This window comes from Symphodus melops, assembly GCF_947650265.1.
Source record: "Symphodus melops genome assembly, chromosome: 4".
NCBI lineage: Eukaryota > Metazoa > Chordata > Actinopteri > Labriformes > Labridae > Symphodus > Symphodus melops.
In genome coordinates, this window is record NC_136694.1 from 11,914,360 (window position 1) to 11,941,190 (window position 26,831).

At 39.9% G+C, this 26,831-nt stretch overlaps 1 protein-coding gene across 1 annotated transcript; it reads right to left on the minus strand.

Moving 5' to 3' along the window:
• Nucleotides 1-784: 784 nt before the first annotated feature.
• synpra (synaptoporin a) lies at nt 785-26,244 on the minus strand. The gene is made up of 6 exons (XM_079341291.1): nt 26,083-26,244; nt 25,887-25,952; nt 8,597-8,721; nt 6,754-6,952; nt 6,440-6,631; nt 785-1,708 (listed from the first exon to the last, which is right to left on the minus strand). Exons 1-6 carry the CDS (start codon nt 26,098-26,100, stop codon nt 1,457-1,459), a joined length of 852 nt encoding a protein of 283 aa, XP_079197417.1. The 5' UTR covers nt 26,101-26,244; the 3' UTR covers nt 785-1,456.
• Between the last annotated feature and the right edge of the window lie 587 nt (nt 26,245-26,831).

Sequence of the window (26,831 nt, forward strand, 5' to 3'; positions counted from 1 at the left end):
CTCTACATGGATGCAAGCTACATGCTTAAGAGGTAAAAAAGAAACACAAAGGGTTACACAAGCGATATCAATGTAAACAAACAGCATCTGAGCATTTGCCTTTGAGCATTACACATGAACTGACTGCACAGATTTTGTTAAATGTTAAACAAAGCTTCATTTTTTTGATTAAAAAAAAAAGAAGCTCAGTGCTAGTTACGACATGCAAGTCCACGTTTCACTTTTTTAAATGTAATAGCACTGCTGAACAAGTGTGCTTTTTTGCTGGGCTTAGACATTGGATGTGGATAGTCTGGCCACAGTTTAAAGGTGCACTATGTAGTTTTGGTAGAGAAATGTCAAAGTTAGAGAAGTGTACAGATTTGGTGGTACATGTTCATAACTCTATACACAAAATGTTCTCAAAGGCAAATTTGGTCCCTGTAACATTGTTTAAAGATAAAATAATAGGCGAGAAATTATGGTGGGGGGTCCGCAAAAGTTAAAGCCTACATCTCTTTTGATGCTGTTTAGCTCCAAACAGTGATCCAGGGACACATTTTTCCCTATATAACTACCAAATCTACATAGTGCACCTTCAAAGAGGTAAAACACATGTTTAGGATTCCCCTGTAATATTTGTACACCATAAAAATTGGTCATAGTAGTGTAAATAATGAAGAAGAAAATTCCCCCCATTAGACAAGACTCATATAACATGACAGTGTTATAAATCGTCTGTCCAGATGCACCAAAAGAAACAAAACATGCTGTAATGTTTGGATTGTTTTCTTTCTTGAACAAGCAGTTTGAGTATTTAGCAGTATAAGGTTATTGCTTTACATTTCTAGAATTTCTGACGTGACCTGTGTTTGACATGGGATGCAATGTATGCAAATACAGAAAAGTTATTGCCAAAATCAGTTTCTCTATTAGAAATACCCATCATCCAAAATAGTCCTTATTGGATTGAAAATAACACACTGATGTAAACATCAAAAAGCGACGGAGTAGTGTACATTTTGTAAACTTTCTTAGATTAAATGCATTTCTTTTACACGTTTTACAAAGAGAGAACACATAAAACATCATGCACTTGGTCATCACTGTCTTATAAATGTGAGCTTTAAACAAACATAGAGCACTTTCCTTTTGACAACAATGTAAACAAGTTTGAAAAAGACATCCACTGGTAACAATGAATGTCTTTTACTAAGTACAGAGAGAAACCGTTTTTTTTAACAACGAGAAATACAACATATAGCAAACAGCACTTCAGACAAATAATGAGTAAAATACTTTTTTTTCAATATCCAATAATGCCTGTATCAACACCACTTTTTTTGCACAAACAAATTGAAGACAAACTGAATAGAGGATAATTGTAATCCTTCACTATCTTCCTGGAATCATTCCCTCCCTGATTGCCCTATAGTTGAAAATGCAGTAGTGCCACTAATGTAACAAAAAGGCACGGCTACATTGGATTGTCATAAGAGGTCGGCCCTCCCACCTGGCTGTACTCAGACACCTGGCCAAGGGTTCCCTGGGAGCTGTAACTCCCTGACTGGTCAAAGCTTCCTTGGTTGTAGGGCTGTTGGTTAAAGGTGCCAGCCTGTTTCTCAGATGCCCCACCTGTGAACTTTGAACCCCCCTTGTGCCAAACGGTCTCCTTAAAGACGAACCAGATGTTCCCAGCCCAAAGGACAAAGTTGAGAAAGCCAAAAGCCTGGAAAGAAAGAATAAGTCAAAGCCTTTTTAGCCAGTGATGCACACTCATACTTTCATTTTGATTTAATCATTTTAAATCCTATGGAAGATGTTTTATTTTTTCAACTCCTTTAGGATGTTTAGCCATAAACTTCAAGTGAAAACCAATGACAAGTTAATCTTCCGCTGAAACTTAAAATCTCTTATTAATATTTGCCAACTGTTTCAGTGCATACAATTCAGCTGTCAATCTGACAGCAGTTTATTGCATATATACCAAAGCCTAGTCGATTAATCAGCCAGCTGATAAAACGAACGATCAACGCAATAAAGTGTATATATATTGAACTAAATCACAGATCAGGTATAAAAAAGATATTAGTTGATGTATCGGTATCAGAGTTTGTATACTGATATCGGTATCAGCCCCAAAAAATCGGTTAAGCCCTTATATTGACCCAAACTGGCCCTAATTTCTCTCAAAGCTGCAGCTGGTAATGAAGGAGAAAGCGAGAGCAGAAGTCTTGCAGCTTAAACAGACACATTTGAAGGAGGTGTTGTAAGTGATTGTTGAGAAAGAGGCATGTCATCAGTACAGCTTGAGTTGACCGTAGCTTTCGTTGCTTAATTTCTGACCACATATGTTGATTGGACAGGAAGCATTTCATGAGTGCTGACAGCACTACATCACAGAGACTTCTCACTTTGCGTTTCTTCCCCCCTCAGCCATGAGTTCGAAACATTGAAACACTGGGAATGGTACTAAGTATTTATTAGCATTTATATATTCCTTACAAATAGATTTCTTCACAAACGTGTTCATAAAGGTGTCTTATAACACATAAAAAAACCATTTAAATCCAACTCCCATAGGAAAATCCGTGAGAGCGGTTCAAAGTCGGGGTACCTGGAATAGTACTTTCTTGGTACTATATACTTATTGGTGAAAATTTGAAAATGTTAACCTTTGCTTTTGGGAGCTTGTGAGGGGTCAAACTAGGGGTTCTTTGGGATTCTGAATCCATTGCAAACATTTGTTTTCCAAAAAATCCATTCCTTTGTGGAGAAATGGCCACGCCCACTTTTACATGTAAATTTACAATAGCTCTATATGTTGATTTTAATATCTCGAATACTAGTTAAAAAATATACTGCACCACATTGCTAAATGTATTTGGGGTCCAGGTCTGAGCTTTCTTCACACTTTACTGTTCTTAAAGTGGGGACTGGGACCCCCTGGGGGCTTATGAGACACTGAGAGGGGGTTCACAAGATGCTTTCCATCACCAAATACAAAAGTTGAATGATCTAAAATTTAATATCTTGCCCATTATGGTGGAAAAATACCCCATTCAAATATTAGTTGAATTTTAACTAACGGTTAGCAGTGGCAAAGTAATTATGCTTCCCATAAGTGAAACAATGCAGGTGTCTGCTGCTCCCTATGAATGACATTTGACACCTCCATAAACTGAGTGTCTGTTAAGGAAATTCTGAATGTCCACACAGTCCTGTTTATACATTATATTATACAGCATTTCTTACATTACTCTGCTGAAATAGAGACAGTCGGGTTCCCCGTGTCACGATCCAGGTAGGAAACAGGAGAGGTGGACCCAAGTGCAGGATAACTTAATTTATTTTAACAAAAAGGCAAACAAAAACTTACTTCGAAAAAACCAAAACCACGATGAGAAACACAGGGAGATGAAAGACGTTCCAGGAACACGACAAACCGTGAGACAATGACGTTGACAATACAATGAACCGACAAGAACTGAGGCAGACACAGAGACTAAATAGACATGGGGTAATCAGACACAGGTGAGACTAACGAGACAGGTGAGGAACATCAGGGTAATCACTAAGGCGGGAAACACAAGGAACAAAGAACACTGAGGACAAGTACAAAGTACAACCTGACACTGACACCACAACCAAAACCAGATATACAAAATAAAACAGGAAACACTAAAGACTAGACTTGGAAACATTAATCACCAAACTAAGAAACTGAAAACACAAGTAACAGGAAAACAAGCCTACAGACAACGTAGAAGAACACAAGGACACAGGGAAACACACTAAGGACTAAAGTAAACCACAAGACTAAGAAACAAAAGCACCCAAGGAAAAACAATCAACACGAGGAAACAAGTACACTAAGGACAGAATGAAACAAAACCAAACCATGACACCCCGGTCTCTAGCACAGTTATTGTGGGGGTCCAAAGCTGAAATGTATGGAAACCTCCGCTCTACATCATCATTGATACAGGTCTTGCAAGTCATACCTTTGTCATTTAGCTTACACTATGCCCAACTGACCTGAGCCAATGCAGGTTTTCTCTGAGCCCAGCCTGTCCTTTCAACTGTATTTATGGGCTGAGCCTGACCAAAACCATACAAGGTGACTTTTATCATTTGAGTTTGCACTTTTCGAATCAGATATCTGTTTAGATAAGATCTTAATAAGCACAACAAAGAAGCATCTATTATATAGAAAACAGCATATTTATAAGGTTCCCTTAGAAACACGTATCAAAACACAACAACATACTATTTTTACAAACTGTCTGCTCGTCTCCGAGTTTCTAAGCAGTAATCTAATAGTGTGAGTGTACCTGCACATTTAGCTCTGGATCACCGTGGCCCTGTGTCTCTGCTTGTGTTGTTACTATTGGCTGTAGTGTAAATATGAATGGCAGAAGCCTGAGTGACGTCACATCACCTGTCTGTTACTGCAGGGGGCTTTGGAAGCCGATCGTTTCTATGATTGAAATCCTGTCTCAACCTAACTTTGAGTTAACCTAACTTTTAATCAACCTTACAACAGGCTAAGAGCTGGAGCTGAGGCAGGTTTTGAAAATTTTGACACCAGCTACACCACGCCTGCCTATCAATCAGGTCAGCTACACGCCTTATTGTGAATAACTCTTATCCTTCATCCAATCAAAACTGATGAGTCATCAAAACATTCCCCCCCCTAATCACACCTATTTGGTTTTTGGAAGCAGGCTGTAAACATGTTCATGTCTGCTGTAAAAACAGGCTTTTTGAATGGGTGTGTATGTGACTTCCTGTGCCGCTGCAGCCAGTCTCTAGTGGACACTTGACGTACTGCAAGATTTGACACTTTCACATCGGTTTAATTTTTCAATATTAGAGGTTGTTGCATAAATACACCAGGTGCTTTGCACTTGGTGATAAACGTACCATATCTGCTCAAATCTGTTGATCAAAACAGGAGTTCTTGGTTTTAACAGTGAACTTTTTGCAAGTTACTATAGCCATTAAAGAAATGGTATCCACATCCAGTACACATATCATGTACCATCTGTTACTCTATACCTGGTGTCAGTGTGTCTGGTTTGATACAGGTTCTTATGGAAGGCGGTGGCTGAGTTAATCTAACTCGAAAATTGTACCTCCAACAGATATAGGGTGAATCTGCAAAGCAAACTTACCAGGCCTATATCAAAACCTGGGACTGGAAGGTTTAGCAGAGTCTTTTGGACCTCAGTGACTAGTTTATGGTTATAAGCTGGTTCAAACACAGGACCCAATGGCTCCTGAGGAGCTTTAATTGTATGGAGAAAGGTGTTGAATGTATCTTGGCATGCAGAAATGGTAATGGTACAGCGAGCAAGAACTGTATCAATGATGATGTAGAGCGGAGCTTTACATACATTTCAGCTTTGGACCCCCACAATAACTGTGCTAAAGACTGGGGAACCCCACTGTCTCTATTTCAGCAGAGTAATGTAAGAAATGTTGTATAATAATATAATGTATAAACAGTAGGACTGTGTGGACATTCAGAATTTCCTTAACAGACACACAGTTTATGGAGGTGTCAAATGTCATTCATAGGGAGCAGATGTGATGGAAAACATCTCGCGACCCCCCTCTCAGTGTCTCATAAGCCCCCAGGGGGTCCCAGTCCCCACTTTAAGAACAGTAAAGTGTGAAGAAAGCTCAGACCTGGACCCCAAATACATTTAGCAATGTGGTGCAGTATATTTTTTAACTAGTATTCGAGATATTAAAATCAACATATAGAGCTATTGTAAATTTACATGTAAAAGTGGGCGTGGCCATTTCTCCACCAAGGAATGGATTTTTTGGAAAACAAATGTTTGCAATGGATTCAGAATCCTAAAGAACCCCTAGTTTGTCCTCTCACAAGCTACCAAAAGCAAAGGTTAACATTTTCAAATTTTCACCAATAAGTATATAGTACCAAAAAAGTACTATTCCAGGTACCCCGACTTTGAGCCGCTCTCACAGATTTTCCTATGGGAGTTGGATTTAAATGTTTTTTTATGTGTTATAAGACACCTTTATGAACACGTTTGTGAAGAAATCTATTGGTAAGGAATTTATTCCCAGATTGGCCAAATAGCTGATAAAATACCCTTACTATTAATACTTTTAACACTGACACTTCTTCCAACATTTCAGGTTCTTTCAAAGTTTGAATGCCAGCTGATTGTCCATTGTCTCTCCATCTCTGATACGTCTACATTCATCATGTAAACTTTAAAAATGACTTTCAATTTCATTTCTGCAGTGACCTTAAACAAAAGTATCTTGTGCGCACGACATTCTTGGGACTTCAAGAGCTCCGTACAATCTTATTTTAAACCTTTTGACAGCATAATTTCAGCAGCAAACACACCGTAAAACGTATTTTCTTAAGTTAATTCATGCACTTCCAGTGTTTTGGACACACATCTTATGAACCTACCACTGAGGTGTTGAGTCCTGACCAGCGTGCTCCATGTACGGAGCCGCACTTGTTTGTCTGGAGTTTGCAGGCAGAGATGAGGAGCTGCACCTCATCTGGTTCAGTCGCCAATTTGACCTCAGACAGAGCCTTGGCCCAAGCAGAAGAGCTGACCAGCCACATGAAGCAGAAGACCACTGTCACTACAAAGTCCTGTCAGTGTGTACAGAGACAAAAAGGGTCAGCAGAGTTCATTTAAACTTATGAACAGAAATTTTAAAGAGTATAAGAACTTCCAACAAAACAAAACAAATGTAAGTATCCACTATACTCACAATTAGAGGTCCCCTATTGTTTTCATGGTATTTATTCTGAAAGAAGATGTAAACAACGGTGGCAACGAGGGAATACAGGAAGGCGAAGACTGCAATGGTAACAAAGAACTCTGCAGAGGATGAATAGTCTCCAATGAGGAAAACACGGTCCCTCCTCATAGCCTCACACGCTGGGGCCTCAAAGGATACCTGATACAACCTGATAGAGACAGAGGGAGATACAGGGTTGAAATCCTTCTAATTACGAGAAAGGTACCATTTTACCAGAGTATTTTAAACCCAAGGACATCAGACTATCATTGATGATTCATTTTACTAAATTGTTTTGCCCCTGACAGTATTACTATGACGGGAGTTGGGAGATTCTCTGACTTTCGACTTAATACTTCTGGAAATACAGACAAGGAGCAACCTATCACAGTTCCTGCTCCTTGACTCCAGTTTGTATGAGGTGTGTGGTTTTATATTTTTTATAAATGTTTTATATATTTTGTAAGTGTTGAGGCTCTTGGTGCATTTTGTTTTTCCCTCCCCCCTTCCACTCTGTCCTCGTCTCTCTGCTCACCTGCATTGGGTCTTCAATCAACACACCTGTCTGCAATCACCTTCACCTACAAGAATCCTGCTCCAACACGTTGTACCATTTACGGTTCGTTTGTCGCAAGTCCAGCTTCCGCTTGCCCTGCTAACTAATTTTAACAAGTAGGTTTTTTGTCTGCCTGTCTGACTCCTGTTTTTTGTCGCCAGGATTATCTACAGCCAATTACAAAACCAACCACCAACCAGCCTGCCAGCCAGCCGCCTCCTGTTCACTGCCTCAACCCCAGCCCTGGGCACTTCCCCCTGCATATTTTAAATAAATCATTTTTTGACACCTATCAGTCTGGTCTGCATTTGAGTTCAGCCGCAGTCGTGACACAACTGTTCTTTTTTTTGCAGATGGTATCAGTATGTTCATCATTAAATAATTTTTAATTTGAGACTAATTGATAACACGTCTTTAAGGGCTTTAACACTTGCAGAACAGTTTCTCTCACCAGGCCCTGAGTACTCTTTCTGCAGTAAAGGCATTCATACACTGTGCAATGTTTTTGATCGTTTGGAAAATCTCAGACTCAAACTGCACGAGTAAGGATGTGAGTGCACAGCAGGATATTTTCCCGGAGAATATCCCTAGAGAAAGTGGGATGGGGTTGTTGACGTTTCAGTCATGGTGAACCTGTGACTGGTGCATGGAGCAACCCATATGATCTATATGCACATAAATTAAATGGCTTCATCATCATTTGATTATTGTTTCATGGTCCGTCCCCTTTAAATAACTGTTGAGTAAAAGGATGTTGTCACCGGACAGATGTCAGTAGGCAACCTAAAATGCATTACTTGAAATTTAAATAAAATAAATGACATTAAATTTATAATTAAAACAGGTCACACACAATAGGAGCAAGCACAGATGGAGCAGAGACATTAAAGCGTCACGATACAAAACTTAATGCAAATGGTTGAAGTATCCCTTTATGTATTGCCAATAAAGTGTCATTAGCAGACTCTGTTGCTTTGTCCGCTACTTCGGTGTCATCTTTTTTTACGCCATGTTTTGCCTCAGGAGACCCTCCTGTTTGACACGAATAGTTTCCCTATAAAAAGATAATATTTACTACTTTGTCCACAGGGGGAGCCAAAACCATACAAACAAATCCTTACAGGGGCTTTAAACAGAAGCAATATACTACACGTTTTTTTCAGGTTTTCCACTGCTCTTACAGAAATCATTCTGATATACAAACATTATTTGAATTTAGAATTGAGTAACTTTCTGCTTTAAATTATTCCCACTCACCTGAAGGGATATGCAAAGTCAATGGCAATGCTGAGGTTGCTGCTGGCCTTCTCCATGCAGTCCACACTAACCCGAAGCTGACCAGAGTAGCCACCACATGTCGCAAAAGCAAAAATGGCAAAAAGCTGCAAAAAAAGAGAAAACAATTATACTCATATTCTGAAAACAGTCACTTTCCAAAAATGATGCAGGGAAACAGTCATAACAGGTTGTTATCAGGAGATTATTGTTTTTCCATAGAAAAACAATAATCTCTTAAATCAAAATTTAGAGAACTAATTAAATGAAAATAACATACAAATGGCAAGGATAGCCCAAGTAGTTTATTTGGACATACAGGCCCAGGCCCCTTCATCCTGTGATCTGTCGATGAAGCTTCACATGTTTGAGACCTAGCATGATTAATTTGACCTGGTTGCTGACTCTTAAGTTAAATGCTTTGCTATCCCTTTCATTGTTGAAACGTTTGCTGAGACACCCCATTTGTACCCGAGTGATGAAAGGCATGCTAATTGATGGTCATGTATCGATAAAACAAGTGTTGACACTCAAAAACCTTTGACTGATAACAACCATCGACAGACGACGCTTACACTGTGTTAAAAATGCTTATCTTTGCAGTAAATATCAAGCCCACAATCGGTTCAAATACATCATCAGAAAAGGGTTTCAGAGACACTCTTATTAGGGGCGCAGCTTTTAGTGTTGAAATATAAAAAAAACTTTACATTGCAAGTTAGAGTTAGAATGTCAAGAAAACATTCAAACTGTACTGAGTCCTTTTTTTTACAAGATGTGGAGATTGCAATCAGCATCACCATCTTTTGAAAAAAAATTGCTTTAGGGTATGTCAAGAATTTCTCTAACATGAAGCCAATTGAACACCCACTGATAGCATTTTGGCCACATCAGCATGTTCATTATAGCTGCAGTGGGCTGAGCTGAATCAGGACAGACAGTCTAAAGAGTCTTGAAGAAGAGATCAATTTATGAACACAACCGGCACCTGATGTTAACTTCTCCACAAGGCTTATACAAAAAATAGATGTTCAAATATTTCCTTCAGTATTTTCCAAATACATTTTACCCAATTCAGATGTAATGATAAAAAGGATCTCACCTCACACTATGGCTTCAGCATGGGAATGGGTGTCAAACTCGAGACTATCTCCAGATATATCTGGTAGACTGAAAAATGTATACTGTATATTTTAGGGTTAATGGAGTTGTCTGAGTATAAGGGAGCAAATATTAAAATGTGAAATATGAAATGTAGTTCACCAGTGAAACTGTTTAGCATGTTTTTTCCAGGTAATATATTACAAAGAACATCCAAGTTTATCATTAAATGTATGACGATATTTGGTTATATGCTAACCAAGTTCTGTGATGTCGCTAGTCTCTATGGAGCTTCATTATAAATCGCCATGTAGAGTGTTAGTAACTCTTAATGGGCTGAAGGATTTTTCATATTTGTTGTAGAAATATCTTGACTTTATTAAAGGTGCACTATGTAGTTTTGGTTGAGAAATATGAAAGTTGGAAAAGTCTAACTCTTTACTTTTTTTCCAAGTTTTTGTATTTCGTTCAGAAAATGTAGCAGAGAATTGTTTCATTTCTCCAACTTTCAAATCTTACTACCAAATCTATTTAGTGCACATTTAATACAGAGGTGGATGTGAAAGGCCAGATAAGCTCCTGATGTAAACAGAATAAGGGATTTTTTTTAAACTTTTTTTACTAACAGAAGAGAAAGTACAAAAACAGGCAGGAACATGAAGTAAGTACCAGTCGAATAATTATAATTCTCTTTATTATGATTAACAATCACCACCCCTGCCCTTAAAATGTTTTCTCTCTCTCAGCCCAACTTTTTATAGAAAAAAACTTTGATAGCCCCAAGAGTTCTAGCGGCCATGATCACCATAATAAGACCTGACGCCTGCATGAACCTCCAGGCTTCTATACTTCATGTGTAAGGATAAGGCCTGCACATTATCAGGTGATTAATGCCACCTTATGGATAAATGTTATTGAGTTACGGGTCAGTCATTGTTTTGTTTTGGGCTTTTTTATCTAAAGAATATGGCTCAAACCTGTTGTTTCCAGAGCTGAGCTAGAGATGATTGTTCATGCTTTTGTTTAATAAAGGCTCGATTATTGTCATTTTCTGTTTACATGTCTTAGTGTCACTTCTGTGAACCGTCTACAAGTGGTCGAAAATGCTGCTGCTAAACTCTTGACTAAATAATCTAGATGGTCTCATGTGAAACCTATGTTAAGGTCTTTACACTGGCTCACCGTCAGTTTTAGAAACTAGTCTAAAGTTCTTATTACTGTGTTTAGCTGGGTCTTACGTCAGTTAGCTGCAGAGGCCTTTTAACACTGAGGTCCCCTGACCATGGTCTGCTGGTGGCTCCTTATAGAAATCAAAGGAAAGTTTGTATTTGAGGTTGTGGCCAGTGGCGATTCTAAAGCCTGTTGGGGCTCTAGGCAAAAATCTATTTGGGGCCCTCCAACCCAAATATATCAGGGCAACAAGAACGAGTACTGTTAGATGGGGCCCCTTTAGGGAGGTTTCCTATACCGTCATTGCAAAATGTGCACATTCTAGGCTGCTGCTTTGGTTTAAAGCCCTGCCTGTTGACGAGCAGCACACCAAGTGCCTTCATTTTGGAATTGAGAGCCTGGAACTCTCTGGACACTTTTAAAAAGCAGCTAAAGATCTGTCAGTTCAGACCGGCCTTTGTTTCATCTGTATTTGACTTTATGTGGCTGTTTGTTTGTAATATCGCCGTTCAGTTCTTTATTGTGACACACTTTGTGACGTCTGTTCTGAAAAGGTGCTATATAAAAAACTTTACTTACTTACTGACAAACTGAGTTTCCAAAACAACACATCAGCTTCATAGAGTTGATATAAGTCACTGAACACACAGTCTGTAATGAAGAACCAATCCAACTCAGAGCTTCTCAACACTGTGCTCACAGTTAAAGGCAGGGTTAGTCATTTTTGGAAACGAGCATGATATAAACTCGCAAACACCCGCTCCCCTCTGTGCCCCCTAAAAAGTTGCGCCCCTCACTTACATGCACAAGTGCGTCCGGTCCAGAAGCAGAGTGAGGGCTCGTGCATGCATGAGGTAGAGAACGAGCAGGGAGACAGGGAGGCATGATTGGTTCAAATTGGTACCTCTTGGCAGACATTAGTTTTTACATGCTGATGCGAGAGATTACAGATTTCGTCGTTCCTTTTTTTCAGATCACGTGAATTATTAATTTCTCTCAGGACCTAAACACAATTTCAACCAAAATCTTTAAACCTGCATCTGGAGAAAATTATCAGCTCTGCCTTTAAGACAGACACGTTTTTTACAATACAGCATGCTGACCCTGAATCCAATTGCCCTTTTTAACAGGTGAATTATTGGTACAATGACATTATAGCATTGCCACGGCTGATAAAGTTGTAGCAACATATCCATATATATTAATCCAAATGCAACCAACCACAGACATTTTAAGTGATAGAGAGACTGATATCCCCGTGCTTGCTTTATTAGGCGGCTATACTGCAGAAGTAAACACACAGTGCCAGGTGATGCTTTGAGAGGCTAATCTGGGTCACAAAGGGCTGAGCTAGCTTTGGCTGGTTAATGTCAGCCCAGATCAAAGCCAAATGCTGAACCACAAACCAAGGGCTCAAATGTCCACTCATTTCCTGCAGCTATGGGCCTCAGGTGGAGACTGAAGGCTGCTTCCCTGACGACTGTGATGCACACACACTGGATAAACGAACGTGATTTTTTCTCCTTTCAATTTTGGATGGTTTTGTGGCAAGATAGAGCACAAACAAACAAATGAATGTGCAAACATGCTGATCGAGTTCACATATGCAATGAAATTATATGCAACAAAAAAACACAACAGATGCAGACTGTGGCACGTGCTTATCTGAACAAACAAATGGTTGAATAGTGACCAGAAGAGAGAGAGAGAATAGATCCTCCCTCCTAATTATTACACACACCCTCAGATAAACATTTCCTCTCATTCTCTCTCCCTTTTTATTCTCTCTCTCTCTCTCTCTCTCTCTCTCTCTCTCTCTCTCTCTCTCTCTCTCTCTCCTGCAGCTGCCTCTTCTCTCTGTGATTTTCGGCTTGGGTTTAGCCCCTCTCATTTCTGGCAAGGGCCTTTGAACAGGAGAGCGTGGCATTGTGGAAGGAGGGTGGGTGCTAAGCCCCACGCCCTCGTGTGTTTATCTGCCTTTCCCAGCTGGGCTCCTCAGGGAACAAGAGAGATAGAGAGGGACAGACAGGAAGAGAAAGAGAGAGAGACAGAGAGAGGAAAAGCAACAACAGAGACGGATACAGGGAAAGGAAGAAAGGGAATCCAGGGTAGAGGAATGAAATTCATCTGCAATGCAAACAAAGCTCTGAAGCATCTCCCCATTTGCCCTCTCCTCCTCTGACCCATATGGCATTTAAGACTAATGTATAGAGTCTAGACCAATTATTTTCAATCAATATAAGAAGAATTTCCACTTATAGCCTTTAATACACAGCTTGCGGTACTATTATGTGTTACTGAGTGGATGCAGGTCTGGAGAAACCAAGTGTAAGAGCGGAGGCTGGTCCAGGATTATGAAACTGATCCAGAAGCTTCAGGCTTAACCAGCAGCCATCAAACGCATACACACAGCCTACACTGTGACAAACAGGAACGACAAACAAGCGAGAGTAATAAAATGAACCAGGCAAAGAGACGAGTGAAAGAGATGAGTATTTAAGTTATGTTAACTTGCAAAATAAATCAAATAAGAAGGATGGCAAGAGGAGAAGGAGCTGCTCAAACAGGATAATGTTATAAGGCAGCAATTGCAGGAGCGCTGAGCAGGGGGGTAAGGATTCTGATAAGTGGCAGACAGGCTAAAAGGTGCTTTCACAGATGGGCTGCACTTGACATTTTTCAAACCTCTTCTCAGACGCCACTCATACACACAAATACTCACAATGTCCACCTGCTCCATTCAAGTCGACTGGAATCATTATGTCAAGTGGCTGCCTTAGGTATGAGATAAATGCCTCAGACGCTCAGCCCCTCTCCTTGTCTGACTGGGAGGGGGGGTGGGGGGGGGAAATCTAGGACACTCTTTATGAAGAAGAGTGAGGAAAAGATTGAGACGGGGAGGCATATCCCTTACAAATTGCTTCTTGCTAAATTTAAAATCATACCATGCAGAAAAAAAAGTACAGCAGACCGTACACAAGGAGGCTCGAACAGAGAAGAAAGCACTTTTCAAAATTCAATGACCTTTTTAAGTTGCTCCTTGACGTCCAAACTAAGAACACTTCGACAATATTCAAACAAAACTATTGAACATTTGGATCCTTTCCAAATGAAGGTACATGTTAATTAGAGAAAGGAGCACATGTATCAGGAAAATGATGTGCAAGCCAAGAATTCTTATTTTACATGAACATCGGAGGTGAACATATACATAATGTAGGTAGATGGGTCACTTGCTCGTCTGCTGCTCCATTTTGGATTTTATCAGAGCATAAAATGTGCCTTTTTCAGTAAACCAACTTTTTTATCTTTTCTTTAGAAAAATGTATTCTTGAGGTTTTATCAACTAACCCTTGACTCAAACTTGTTGTCAGCACAAAATTGGAAGATTTACCATCCAAGTGTTGCTCGACTAAACCTAAACCTACACATAGAAATAAAACATGTCATTCCCCTCCAGCTATGGCTGTTGCGGAGTCATAATGTGTACTGGCAGGTTGGCTGGTTTGACTTTGTGAAACCTGTTCACACATGCACATAAGTGGTGGGGGAAATAATCGAATCTTACATGCATCGCGATGCTTTGATGAAAGATTCTGCATCGATGCAGGAAAGTCCATAACCGATTAACGCAATGGACTGGCCCACTTCGGTTCCGGGGTTACTGCTAGGTAGGTGCGTGTGCAAATCATAGAGCAGCTGTATGAGTATGTTCAGTCTTATCCGGATGACTTTGAAAAAGGATATTATATTTTTGCAAGGGGGCAGCTGTTTGTGTGTTTGTATGTTGCAAAGATTTTTAAAAGGGGTTGAAATTCACTTGATTGTTTGTATTGATGGTTTAAAATGAACCATCTATATTGATCCAAAATTAAGAAGCATTTCAACGCATTATTTTTTTCCCCAGACTGTGTTTTCAGAATCTCTAAAAAACGGTGGCCAGTAGGGGTCACAGGCTTGGCAAAAAAAGCAAAACAAGCCAAAAATACACATCTGCAAGTTCAAGGTTTAAAGGAAGTGCTTCAGGCCTGAAATGTTGCTCTGTGTAGCTGTTTATTTACAGGAGAGAGTAGAGACAGATACAGAGAGTCTTGCTATTAGAAAGTTGTATCGTTGAATGAATCAATATTACAGAGATTACAATGAGTTTGGCCGGGATTTGGACACCAGAGGCAGCAGAGAGGAGGTTCTACTGCTTCAGCCCCAGAATGTTTGGAGCTAGAGCTAGAAATGTTTTTTTTTGTACATTATAAAGTTCTGTTTGCTGCTCTGGTCATGTTTATCAGTATGATGTTTTATAATAAATCCACTTCCTCATCTCCCTCCAGCATTTACGAGCGTCCATCTGTTGAGACCTGAGCTGGGATTCATTGAAAGTAGCCTGATATGCCTGAAGCCAATACCGACACCTCGAGTCACTACGGTCCTCCCCGGAGTCCCCTACTGGCCACCGTACTAAAACCTTTGAATTGTATATTCATTTATAAAAACAACTTGACTAAAGACCAGAGATCAATTTGAGCAACGATGACTTTATGTGTTTTACTGAGATTATTTCTCTTATCCAAAACTATACTCATAATGAATTCATTAACCTATTGACCTGAATGTGTTGTACTGCTTTGTAAAAAATAGAGTCTTAATTGATTTTTGTCAACATCTTAACTGCATTTAGTTGTATTCAATTAAACTTCATGTAATATACAAATAGCCTGTGTGTAATAATAACCATATGTCTCTGGCCTTACAATCTGCCCAGGCACTGACCTCAGTGAATATTTACATGTTTGCATTTGACATGTGCATTCATGCTTGTTGTTGAGAATTTCCATCATTTCATATGCTCATGTTTGGTTGTGCATGGATGCATGTGTGCCTCAAAGTGTGTAACCTTTCTGTGTGTGTGTGTGTGTGTGTGTGTGTGTGTGTGTGTGTGTGTGTGTGTGTGTGTGTGTGTAATTATCTGAGTGTTTAAGGACCTATATCAGAATGTAATGTGCACGTAGCCCAGAGTAAAAATATCTCAGCCTCTCCACTCATGCAGAAGCATAACTGTGTGCACATACACAGAAAAAGCACATCCACAGTCTCACTTGCTCTCACTACTGTGGTCCACCTCTGTGCAAATGTGACCAATTGTATGCCTGCTAGTCAACTTCAAAAGAAAATGCACATCAGCAAAAGGAGCAGCAGGCACCGTTTATAGTGAACAAAAAAAAGGAAAAGAAATTAGACTTCAGAGGTGGTGCAATTGTTGTGTTATGCACATTCTTATTAAGGGATAATGTGCAATATGGGTAATGTGGAATATGCTGTAAGTTACATGTTTTTATTGATTTATACATATTCATAAACAAAATGTTTAAACTCACGTTTTGTTTTGCATGTCCCAAAATCATGTCGCAATTTGAGAACTCCAAAAGAAGATAGCATTGATAAACTGCCCTTTTTAAGTCTGTGGTGAACAGGTTACAGCATGTTTCCTTTTCAGTGGAGTAAGGCCCTGTTTACATGGAGACGCTGTGACAGTAAAACGAAACAGTTGAGTATCGAATTGGCCTGTCGTTCACATGGCGTCGCTGTTTCACGGGGGTAAAAACGCAAGCTTTTGAATTCGACCTCCAGGGTGGAGTGAAACTGATACAGGGGCGTATCACAGCCATGTGAACGAAACGAAGCGAACTCTCTGGCTGCGATGACCTCACCACACCTCCCCCCATAAATTTGGACATGCGCAGTAGTCGAGAACAAACATAAACAACAATGGCGGCGGATTCACTTGGCCTATGTGCTTCAGCAGCCTTCGCGTAGTACAGTCTCTCAAAACAGAACCTTGATATGATACATTGTGTATGTCGCAGCCAAAAACCATCAAATACTTGCGGCAAATAGTTCAACCTTTACCCAAGCGCAGGGCGATCATATGCAGCATTTGAGTAAGATCTGGGATAACTAGTATCCTAGAGGAAGTTGTGGAGGAAGTGGTTATACTGGTGAGTGTTGCGCGTGTCGTGTTGTAAAGTTCCACTGCCCACTACTGGCCGGGCGTGAGAACTACATTGTTTTCACTCAGGCAAGACTGCCGTGTAGACAGTCTGTACTTAAAGTTCACCAGCTGCTGAGTTGCTGCCAGGAAAACCGACAGACCACCGGCCCCAGGTTCAGTGTCTACACCCCCTGCATCTTAAAGTCCCAGGGGGGCGAGGACCAAGTCCATGGTGTCCTCACGTCTGGGGCCATGGCCATGTACTAGGGTAGCGGCTAGGTCGTGCCATGCCCTGTTGAATCCGGCGTGCAGGTCCGGGCTTACCTGACAGGTGGGCACGGGCAATGGTCTCTGCCTGGTTATTGGGGGAGGTCTCCCCTGTAGGCTGGCAAAATGTCATCTAGCCTCTGTTGCCTGGACGCTATGTTCTAGTGTCAAAACATCTGGCTGCAGGTCAAAACACCTCCCGAGGCACCACCGGGAGACAACTGAGCTTGGGAGTCAGCTCTTGGGGAGCTGGCAGACATGTCTAATCCAGCCTTAGCCTCCTTTAACTGGCTGCAGGAAGCCTTTATCGGTATGGCATCATCCTCCTGTTGCCCAGGAGACCCATCCACTGGCTGGATGTTGTCCAGCAACATGTCAACCTTGCTGGGCTGAATATTGAGCAGCAGCTGTTTAATCTGAGAAAACTCAAACAACAGTGCATCTACCTGAGTGGCCAAATTGTCAACCCTCCTGTGCATATTTGTCAGGGTCTTGGTGATGACTGACAGAGGCAAGACCCTCCAATTCTGCCAGCCTGGCAGTTTTCAAGGCTGCAGGCATGTAGCTGCAGTTTATGCATTGTCCGTTAAGCCCACTCTCAGGTGCTCCACCCCAAGGTATGAGGGGCATTTAGTGTGACCATCCTCCACTAGCATTGGGGCCATGCAAGAACTGTAAGCTTGCAACCCAAGCATCTTCTGTCAGTTTGTCCTTTTCTTTTTTTTTTATTGCTCTTGCTCTGACAGACTAGCATGTAATTGGGGTGAGGACACACCCACTGACAATATTCCACCAATCTCCGATCAAGGCAAAGAGAGGAAACACTAGTACCTGGAGCTATGGGCGAAAACATGCCCATTCCCCCACTCAAAAGCCAGACTACACTGACCTCCCTGTAATGTAAAAACAACCACGATCACTTTAAGATCTTGCCCTTAAGATCTTATTCCTAAGGAGCGAGGGCACTCCTGCAACCAAGTAAATCTGAATATAGAGTATCTACACCCAAGATCTAAACAAAAACCCTGTATCCTTTAAAACAAAAGGTACCGGTTTGTTTTATCACCAATCAATAGTACCAACTTAAATGCTAGGAGAGAAAAACAAACAAACAAACAAACAAAAAACTCCTGCTGCTCGTGGAATATTTACCTAACAATAATATCAACTCAACAAAGGCAAATGTAATATGCCTGCCATGAAAAAACAGAGCGCAATTTCGGAACGGCTCCCTATCTTTACCCTTGTATCCAATTTTATTTTTACAAATGTACTCCCTTCTCTTTTGTTTTTCTTTTTTTAAGTAAGGCTTGAATACAACAGGTTAGGAATGGGTTCACTCCTTTATCCTGTACATCTGCCGTTTAAGACTATGTGATCAATAAACCTTACTTAAATGGGAGGGAGTTCAGTCCATATAAGTAACAGAAAAAATGAAAAAAAGGGCCGGGAGCTTCACGAATCCTGTGTCACAAATATTGACACCAACCATAAGAAAAAACAAACAAAAAAGGAATGATGGCAGGATGACACCGGTCCTTTAGTAGAGATGGGGTTATCCTGGGTCACACAGGACTTTGTTTGTATACACACTCAACCTACGTGTCCGCGGAGGATATTATCCATAATTATGCACTGCCTCTGGCGATCAGGAAGAATGAAATAGAAATAGATAATTCCAGAGATCAGGGATAAAAAAAAGCTGTCATACTAAGCAGGGAGGCCTTAACTCGGCAGACAGGTGCCTGAAGAAGAAAAGGACTTGAGCTTCTCAGGAAAATGGCAATGTTAAGGAACCCCAACCTTTCCTTTCTCTGAATGTCAAATTATACTTTCACAAAGTGGGCAGTATCACACAGACTCAATTTAAAATAAGTCAAATAAAAACATACTATATTAATTTCCATGACAGTGTATTTTTTTTATTTTTAGATTACAAAATGTTTTCTAGCTATCCACTTTTGGTTTAGTCATAAATAGTCCTACAATGGGCTTTTATGACCTTTCCATTCCCTTAAGCTCTCATCTGCGGTGCCAACTGTCTCCACCCCTGTGTCCTTTATGTATGTAATCTCTCATTTAACTATAGACATGTACAGGAGACGACAGGCTGACTTTTCTGCACCTGAGCCACAGATGGCAGACTGTCTTCCTGGGCTTGAGAGGGGGACGTTGGTCCAGTTGTGACCTGATGGGTCAGCTGCCTAATAATCTTAAAATCAAATTGTTACTTTAATGTTACTAAGATGTGGTTGCAGACCTGATGCAAGATTTTTTTTCACCTGCATCCAACACAATAAGTTGTAAGAAAAACTTCAACATTAACACATCATCATATAACATAAAGGAGAACTTAAAAATAATTTAAAAAAAAAGCTTACTTATTCAAACAGAAGATCCCCTCTCTGAAAAATCTGGCTGTTTAGCTGAACAATTCTCGACAGTGGTCAACGGCTAGTCTTTACTGAATGAAGTTTGGTGCTTAATTTAACTTTTACTTGCAGCTGGTAATTACTGCAAGGGAGGGTTGATGAATGGTGACATTGGTAAAAATTGGTGAAAATGTTACAATTTATCGCCCCAAATTATTATTTCGAGGCCACAAATTAGTAATTTATAACAACCACATGTGGTGGATTAGGTGCGTGAAGAACTCTATTAAGTAGCTGCAGTGTGGAGGTGTTTTATTTGTGGATTTTCATTTGGAAAGCTACTATACAAAGTTAGGGTTACTATAACTTGGACGAATGCTAAGGCTTTACAATACAAGACATTAAGAGATTTAGTTTAGTAAATTGAATATGTAGCCATGGCATAATTGCAGGCTAATTCCACATCCACCCTAATTTTTTAAATGTTTTTGTATAGTTGCGCTGTCGTTATTTGCTGCTCTGTGTGCCCTCGAATTGCCCCCCGGGGGCAAATAAAGTTTTTTTGAATTGAATTGAATAATAATTAATTTTTCAATAAACAAATTCATACAATACGTCACAATCCAGGATCAGAATCAGTCTGAGTCTGGATTGGTTTAATTTTGTTCAACCCAAAGTTGTCTCTGAAAAATCAAAAAATCAAGGTACTCTGCAACATAGAGCAAGTTGGAATATCTGTGATATGTAGGAGCCTATAAATATACTTATGGTGTCGCCAGCTGCAAATAAATATGTCAAAGTTATAATGAAATGCTTCACTTGTGCAAAAACTCAGAGTGATATATATACACACACACACACACACACTCACACACACTCACACACATAGTAGGAAGTGTAATTGTTTTCTGTGTCTTATTACACCTTTTCGAAGTAAATTGAGGGATTTCAGTGCTGAAAAACAGATCTCCCGTCACCAATTTCTCTGCATCTGCCCTCTTTCACCTGTTGATATTGTACAGTATGCATGTGCGTGTGTACGCACACAGTTGTGCACTTTGCAAAGTGACACAGGCCTTAACTTAAAGCGTTTAATTATTCTATTACACCTTTAGACCCCTGTTTCCAACAAAATGAAACGGTTTTGTTTGTCGCTCACAACAGATTATTATTTATTAGATTTAAGAAGCAACAGGAACTTGATGAATGTAGAAGACTCGCCAACCATTTGCCCGGATCTGGGATAAAAAAAGCATTAGATCAGGGGTGTACAAAGTGCGGCCTGGGGGCCATTTGTGGCCCTTGAGTGGATTTTTTGTGGCCCTTGACTTCAAATCGAAGAATCAGAAGATTTTGGCCCCAGGTCTCATCAGATGGTATATTTCGTTCTTTTTTTCTTTTTCATGTTAGCGAGGGAGACCTATAAAAGCCTGACTATTCTTTCCAAAAAATTAGAACACAACAGTTTCCCACTGCAATTAGTTATTGTGTATTTACATTATTTTCAAAGGTCAAAATACAAAAAGCTCCTTCCAATATTTAAAAAAAACAAACAAAAAAACCCTGTGGCCCGTGAGCGATTCTAACGCGACAATTTTGGCCCGCAAGAAAAAAAGTTTGGACACCACTGCATTAGATGAACAACAACCATATAAGTTAAAAAATAATAGTCGTAAGGTTACGAGCATAAAGTGGTTAGTCTATAATTATATCAGTAGTAGCCACCTGTTTGGAAATGAGGAATGTGGAGCATCTTAAAGTAATACTTAATTAAAAGTTTAAAAAATAAGGAATTCCTTCCTTGTGTAGTCTGTAACACAGATTGACTGAGTATTAACTCTCTAATGAGCTGACAAGGTCTCGAAACATCCCATTAGTTGTGTTGGGGGTTAATGTATGCAGACACTAACAACACATGCTTTTGGCACATCATTTTCACATTGTGATAAAATATCAGGACCCTGAGACATTTTTTGGTTTAAAGTAAGAGTTTGATCTAAAAATGTTTGACAAAATAAAACATCTAGCATGTCCCTTATACTGCATCATAGAAACCAACTTGACAAATAATCACATTTTTTTGGCACAGGTTTATCTTGCACATGTCAAACATACACTTTACTTTACAAACCGATAAGCAAACCAGACTGGTGTACAGTAAAGTGCTGAAGATGGAGAGTGCAGGTCAGTCCTGGGTTTGGACCATGACTTGTGAATTATACTCATAATGGGCTCATCCAGTGTGACTCAATAGCCTGAGTTTGGCTTGGGTACATGAGGCAATGGAGTTGATACAGTATTTGTAAAACTGCCCAATTGAACCACTGCAGTGACGATGCACCAGTGCATAAAAAATGCATGTATATCATTTGCATCATGTGCTCAATCAACTGTAAAATTTTGCTCCTCTTTCCATTTCTCTCTCTCATACACACACACACACACACACACACACACACACACACACATACACGCGCACAAACACACACATGCAGTGAAGACTTTGGGCACATCTCAAAGGACAACTTCTGCATGAGTTGGTCCATGGTGGAGAGGAGGGGACCTTACAGCTGTTTGGAGCGGAATATGCCAGCCACTGACAGTGTGCCAAACCAAGCACACACACACACAGACACACACACACACACACACACACACACACACACACACAGCTATACAACTGCCCTCTAGAATCTCCTGCAGACATGGGTGATTATGAAACTGCCTTATCTTTTTGCACAACCAGTACTGAGTGAAGATACAGGAAAGCTCCCAGTCTGCACAACCATCTTGAACAAAGTTAACGTGACCTTTTAATAACCTCATTTGTCCAAATGACCAGTCAGCCATGTAGTCAAGGATTCATTATCATGGGCTACATAAATGCCAGTCGCTGCCTAAAATTTAGTCTTTATGCCTGCGGGTATGTAACAAACCTGTAAAAGACTGTCAGTTTGATTTTGAGTCATGAAGTATGAAAATATTTACTGCAGACCTTTGGTAATGGATCATGTTAAGCAAGTGAAAAGACTCAAAACATTTGAATGTCCCGCTTCATCTGAATTTGATTGAGGTTGATTCTGCAGCTCTTTTTTTATTATTTTTTTTATCAAATGCCAATGTTTGAACCAATGCAGAAAGCCATAAGTTCTTCAGTTCAGAGTGTCACAGATAGTCAGACCTGTTGCTGTGAAATAATCCTGGAACTAAAATGTCACTGTGAATGTACATATATTATTAATTTGAATGACCATCTACTCATACTCTATCATGTAAAAACTGTAGAAGATAACTACCTCATGTTCACTTTGTCATCCTTTTGCACTGCAATATTAGCTTATTTAGTATTGTACATATTAGTCTTTAATTACTCATTTATATTTTTAATTAATGTTTGTTATTTAATTTTTACATTGTACAGAGAGAGCACAGTCTACAGAAGTTAAATTCCTTGTGTGTTAAACATACCCGGCCATAAAGCTCTCAGTTCTGCAATATAAGATGGACATAACTTTACACATGTACCTAAACCATGTCTTTAGTTGCCTAACCACATCATACCATTGTTGAAATTGTCACGTGACAATTTTGTGGGAAGCCAACATATTCAAACACGGGCACTGAATGTTAAAAAAAATTCTGTCATTGAAACCAAATCAGTTTATAATGTTGCAGAAAAGCATTTTTTATAGCCGATATGTTGTACTACTGTTTTAGAAAGAAAGTTACATAAATACTTTGTGGCTCCAAAGGGAGAGTTGTGAATCTCTGAAGTGCTGAGGTCAAATAAAAAGTCAGGGTCTCTAGAGTAAGAGAGAGTTCAGCTTGAAAGATAAACTGAAGCTTGCTTCTCTTTTCTGCTATATTCATCTACAAGGCTGTAAGTAAGGTGTATGACTGGAAAAAAAAAGACATCTTCTTATGTGGGGAGAAAAATATGTCCATTGTGAGTTTTCTAAACACAGAGGGTTTTACCTCTCGACCTACATGGTGTAGTTGTACATTTCCAACAATTTTTTGACTGTCTTTCTGGGATCATATCAGCGTGTACGTTTAACCTGACAGCTACAACCTTACCTGAGATTTGTCTTGCTCTCTGAAACAATAGAACTCCACCAAAGCTTTTTTCTGTGTTGTTAATGCAGCTTGATCACCACATGAGATACATACACCAGCCCAACATCATCCAAGTACTCAGGTATTTTCAGGATGAGGCAAATGAGAAGGCATTTGTGCATAAAGTAAATGCATCCATGTATTGTACATTTACAGTAGTTATACCAACATGTACACCTCCCAAAGATTAGCATTTTGGATAAATGTGATTTTAGTTTACCCTTCATTAATACAGTTATATATTTATCTACTGCCTTGTTAAAATATTTATTGTGTTAGCCACTGCTTTAGGAACAATCCACTTTTTTTTGTGCTTGTCCTGTCGAACATGAGTAGTAAAAGGCTTTCATCCATAATCTTGTACAACTATTTTGTAGGAGTCCATGTAGTGAGATATCCAATTTCAGAAGCAATACATGATGGGAAATTTTTAAAACATTCCAAAGAATCAAGTTCGCTTTAACAGGATGCTAAAGCCAGGGCTGGACTGGCCATATGGCATACTGGACAAATGACCTTGGGTGTTTTTCTTTTTTCCCCCTTTTTTGCTTGTATAGGGCTATTGTGTTTTGAGTGGGGTGTTGACTAATTTGCCCATACAGGTAGAAGGAATACCAAGGGTACCAATCCTCCTCGTTGGGCCCTCTGCTCTGAATCAGTCAAAGAAACAGTCCTGTCTCTGCCTGTCAGGTCTTTTGGGAAGAACAACCTTTGGTCTGGGCAAAAAATGCCAGGACTGATTTTTTGTCCCAGTCCAGCCCTGGTTAAATTGATAATTTTAATCAATTAACAAAGTTATGTAGTTTCAATTCTAGCTGAGGACAGAAAAGAGAAATAGAGAATGTGTGCATCCCAACTGGTGTTAGAGAGAAATCTAAATACAACAACATAACTAGGCTGCTGCAAAATAATTCTGATGACCTGGGCCATTAATTGAATTGTTAGCATTTTTATGGGCCCACTGGCTATGGAGAAGTTAGAGAGAGAAAAAAGGACACTGCAAGGAAAGGGGATTTTAAAAATATTGCTATGAAGATGTGGTAATAGGCTGACTTCTTTAGGTTTGTGTATGTACATTGTAAAAAAAGAAAAAAAGTTTAGAGTCATTTGCATTACTGTATAGGTTTACATCTGTGTGAACACTTCTAGTTGAGGCTATGACCAATATGGCATGGGAGTCATAACCACACATGCTGCATTCCACCTTCCACCGATACCACACTGCATAAATAAGACCCAGGAAAGAAGCTATATGGAGTGTTATCTTTGTCAGACAGATGATGCTTTGGATCATCTGCTTGTCCTCTGGCCCCAAAATATCACAGTAAATCTAGTGAAACACACAAACAGCCAAAAGGGAGCCAAAACTGGAACTCACCTTACTGATAGGCATCTGCCTTATCTCAGCTAAACTGTCTCACCAACGTGAGTTTGAAGGTGGTCCACTGTTAATTGTCAAAATTGACAAAAATCTAATTATATTTTTCACTTTTTTTTATGGAGCAGCGAGTGCTCTGCTGCTGGAGGATTCTCTGCACATTTGATGGCATTTATAAGAAGTGGGAAAGACAGACGTGCGCGCACACAAACACGCATCCTATCTGTGGAGGCTGAATACCCTTATGGCTACAGTCATTTCTCTAAACTCACATCAAAGAAAATCACTTATCTCCCTCTGCCTTTAGGCTTCTGCGCACTGTACAATAAACACGACAGACAATGCCTAGGCTACAAACGGGACACCCAGACATGGCGAGGTAGTAAAGCTTTGATTCAATCGGAGGACAACCCGTTTTTACTGTGGGTCCATGTTAATTCATTTCACTTGAAAGAAAAAAAGAGGTAATTTATATGTAGAATGGCACAAAACGCACATGGATGATGGCACAGCGCATCAAAATTACGCATAATTGAAAAAGCTACACATCAGCTTCCCCTGTTGGTTTTCACGGAGCTATGAATCCTGACATAGACTTGAGTCATTTAGTTACGGTGAAACGGATCAAAGCCCAAATGATTGCTTATAACGTCCCTCACCGTGTGGAAGTAGCACACACTAAAAACCCAACAGATGATGTGGTGAAGTTGCGCCAGAGAGATGCATTACTGTATCAAGTGAAAGCCTAATGATTACAATAAAAAAAACAAGTCACTCATCACGTCCTATAGGCTAATTCATTAAAGTATTTTTAACAAACATAATGAATTATTATTGTTTGTGTGCGTTATTACACGCACACAAACAAAAGTTTCAACTCACCCATTCCAAGACACGGATAAATCCCAGAGGTAATTTGAGCACTTGAAATGTCCCCACAGATGCCAGCTACGTAACACAGAGAGAACATCAAAGCATTGTAATGTTTGTATGCTCTTAACTACACGTTGGGTAATTTAACAGGTAAACACGCACAGTTATGAGTCAAAATTATCTAAATATTCGCTGTTCCACTCACCTGATCAGCGGTGTCCATTTCTGAAGCAGGTTACTTTTTTTTTCTTATTTCTTTGATTGGATGTAAACAATCTCACACCGCAAGCCAAGACCAGAGAGATGTGCCTGTCGCGCTAAACAGTCAGGGCACACGGCTCTGATGCCGACTCCAACCGGAAAAACCCGAGTCTTGTTTTTTTTTTTTTACACCGTTTAAGAGAATAGCCCTCAATATGCCATGGAGACAGACGAGGATTGGCTTCTTGAAAGAGGAGTGACGCCTTCAATTTAGTTATTGGACAGAACTGATTATGTGATCCGGGGTTTCAGCTGTGTTTTTTTTCCGGTGCCCTCATTGGTTTACTTTAATTGGTTTCGGCAAGTTATATATATATATATATGTAATTAGTTTATATAATTAGTTTGTTAGTGAATTGACAGAAATTCTCCTCAAGTTGAGTAATGGCTCAAGAGAAGCAGTCTATGAGTTAGTTTTAGCTTCAACATGTACCCACTGTAAGCATGACTCCCTTTGTCCAGACTTGTTATGCAATCTGTGACAGCTAGAGAACAAGTCAGGCTCTTTTCATGCATGCTCCTAAAACACACACATTTCCACACAAACGAACACACACATACAGGTGACTCTGACTCTGTCTGATGTTGCTTGACAGTCAGAATGTTGTTTCTAGGTCTTTTGTGAGAACTGGTGCAGTTTGTCATTTAATGAGTTTGCAGAGGCAGAAAGAAGACTGTGTGTGAGAGAGAGAG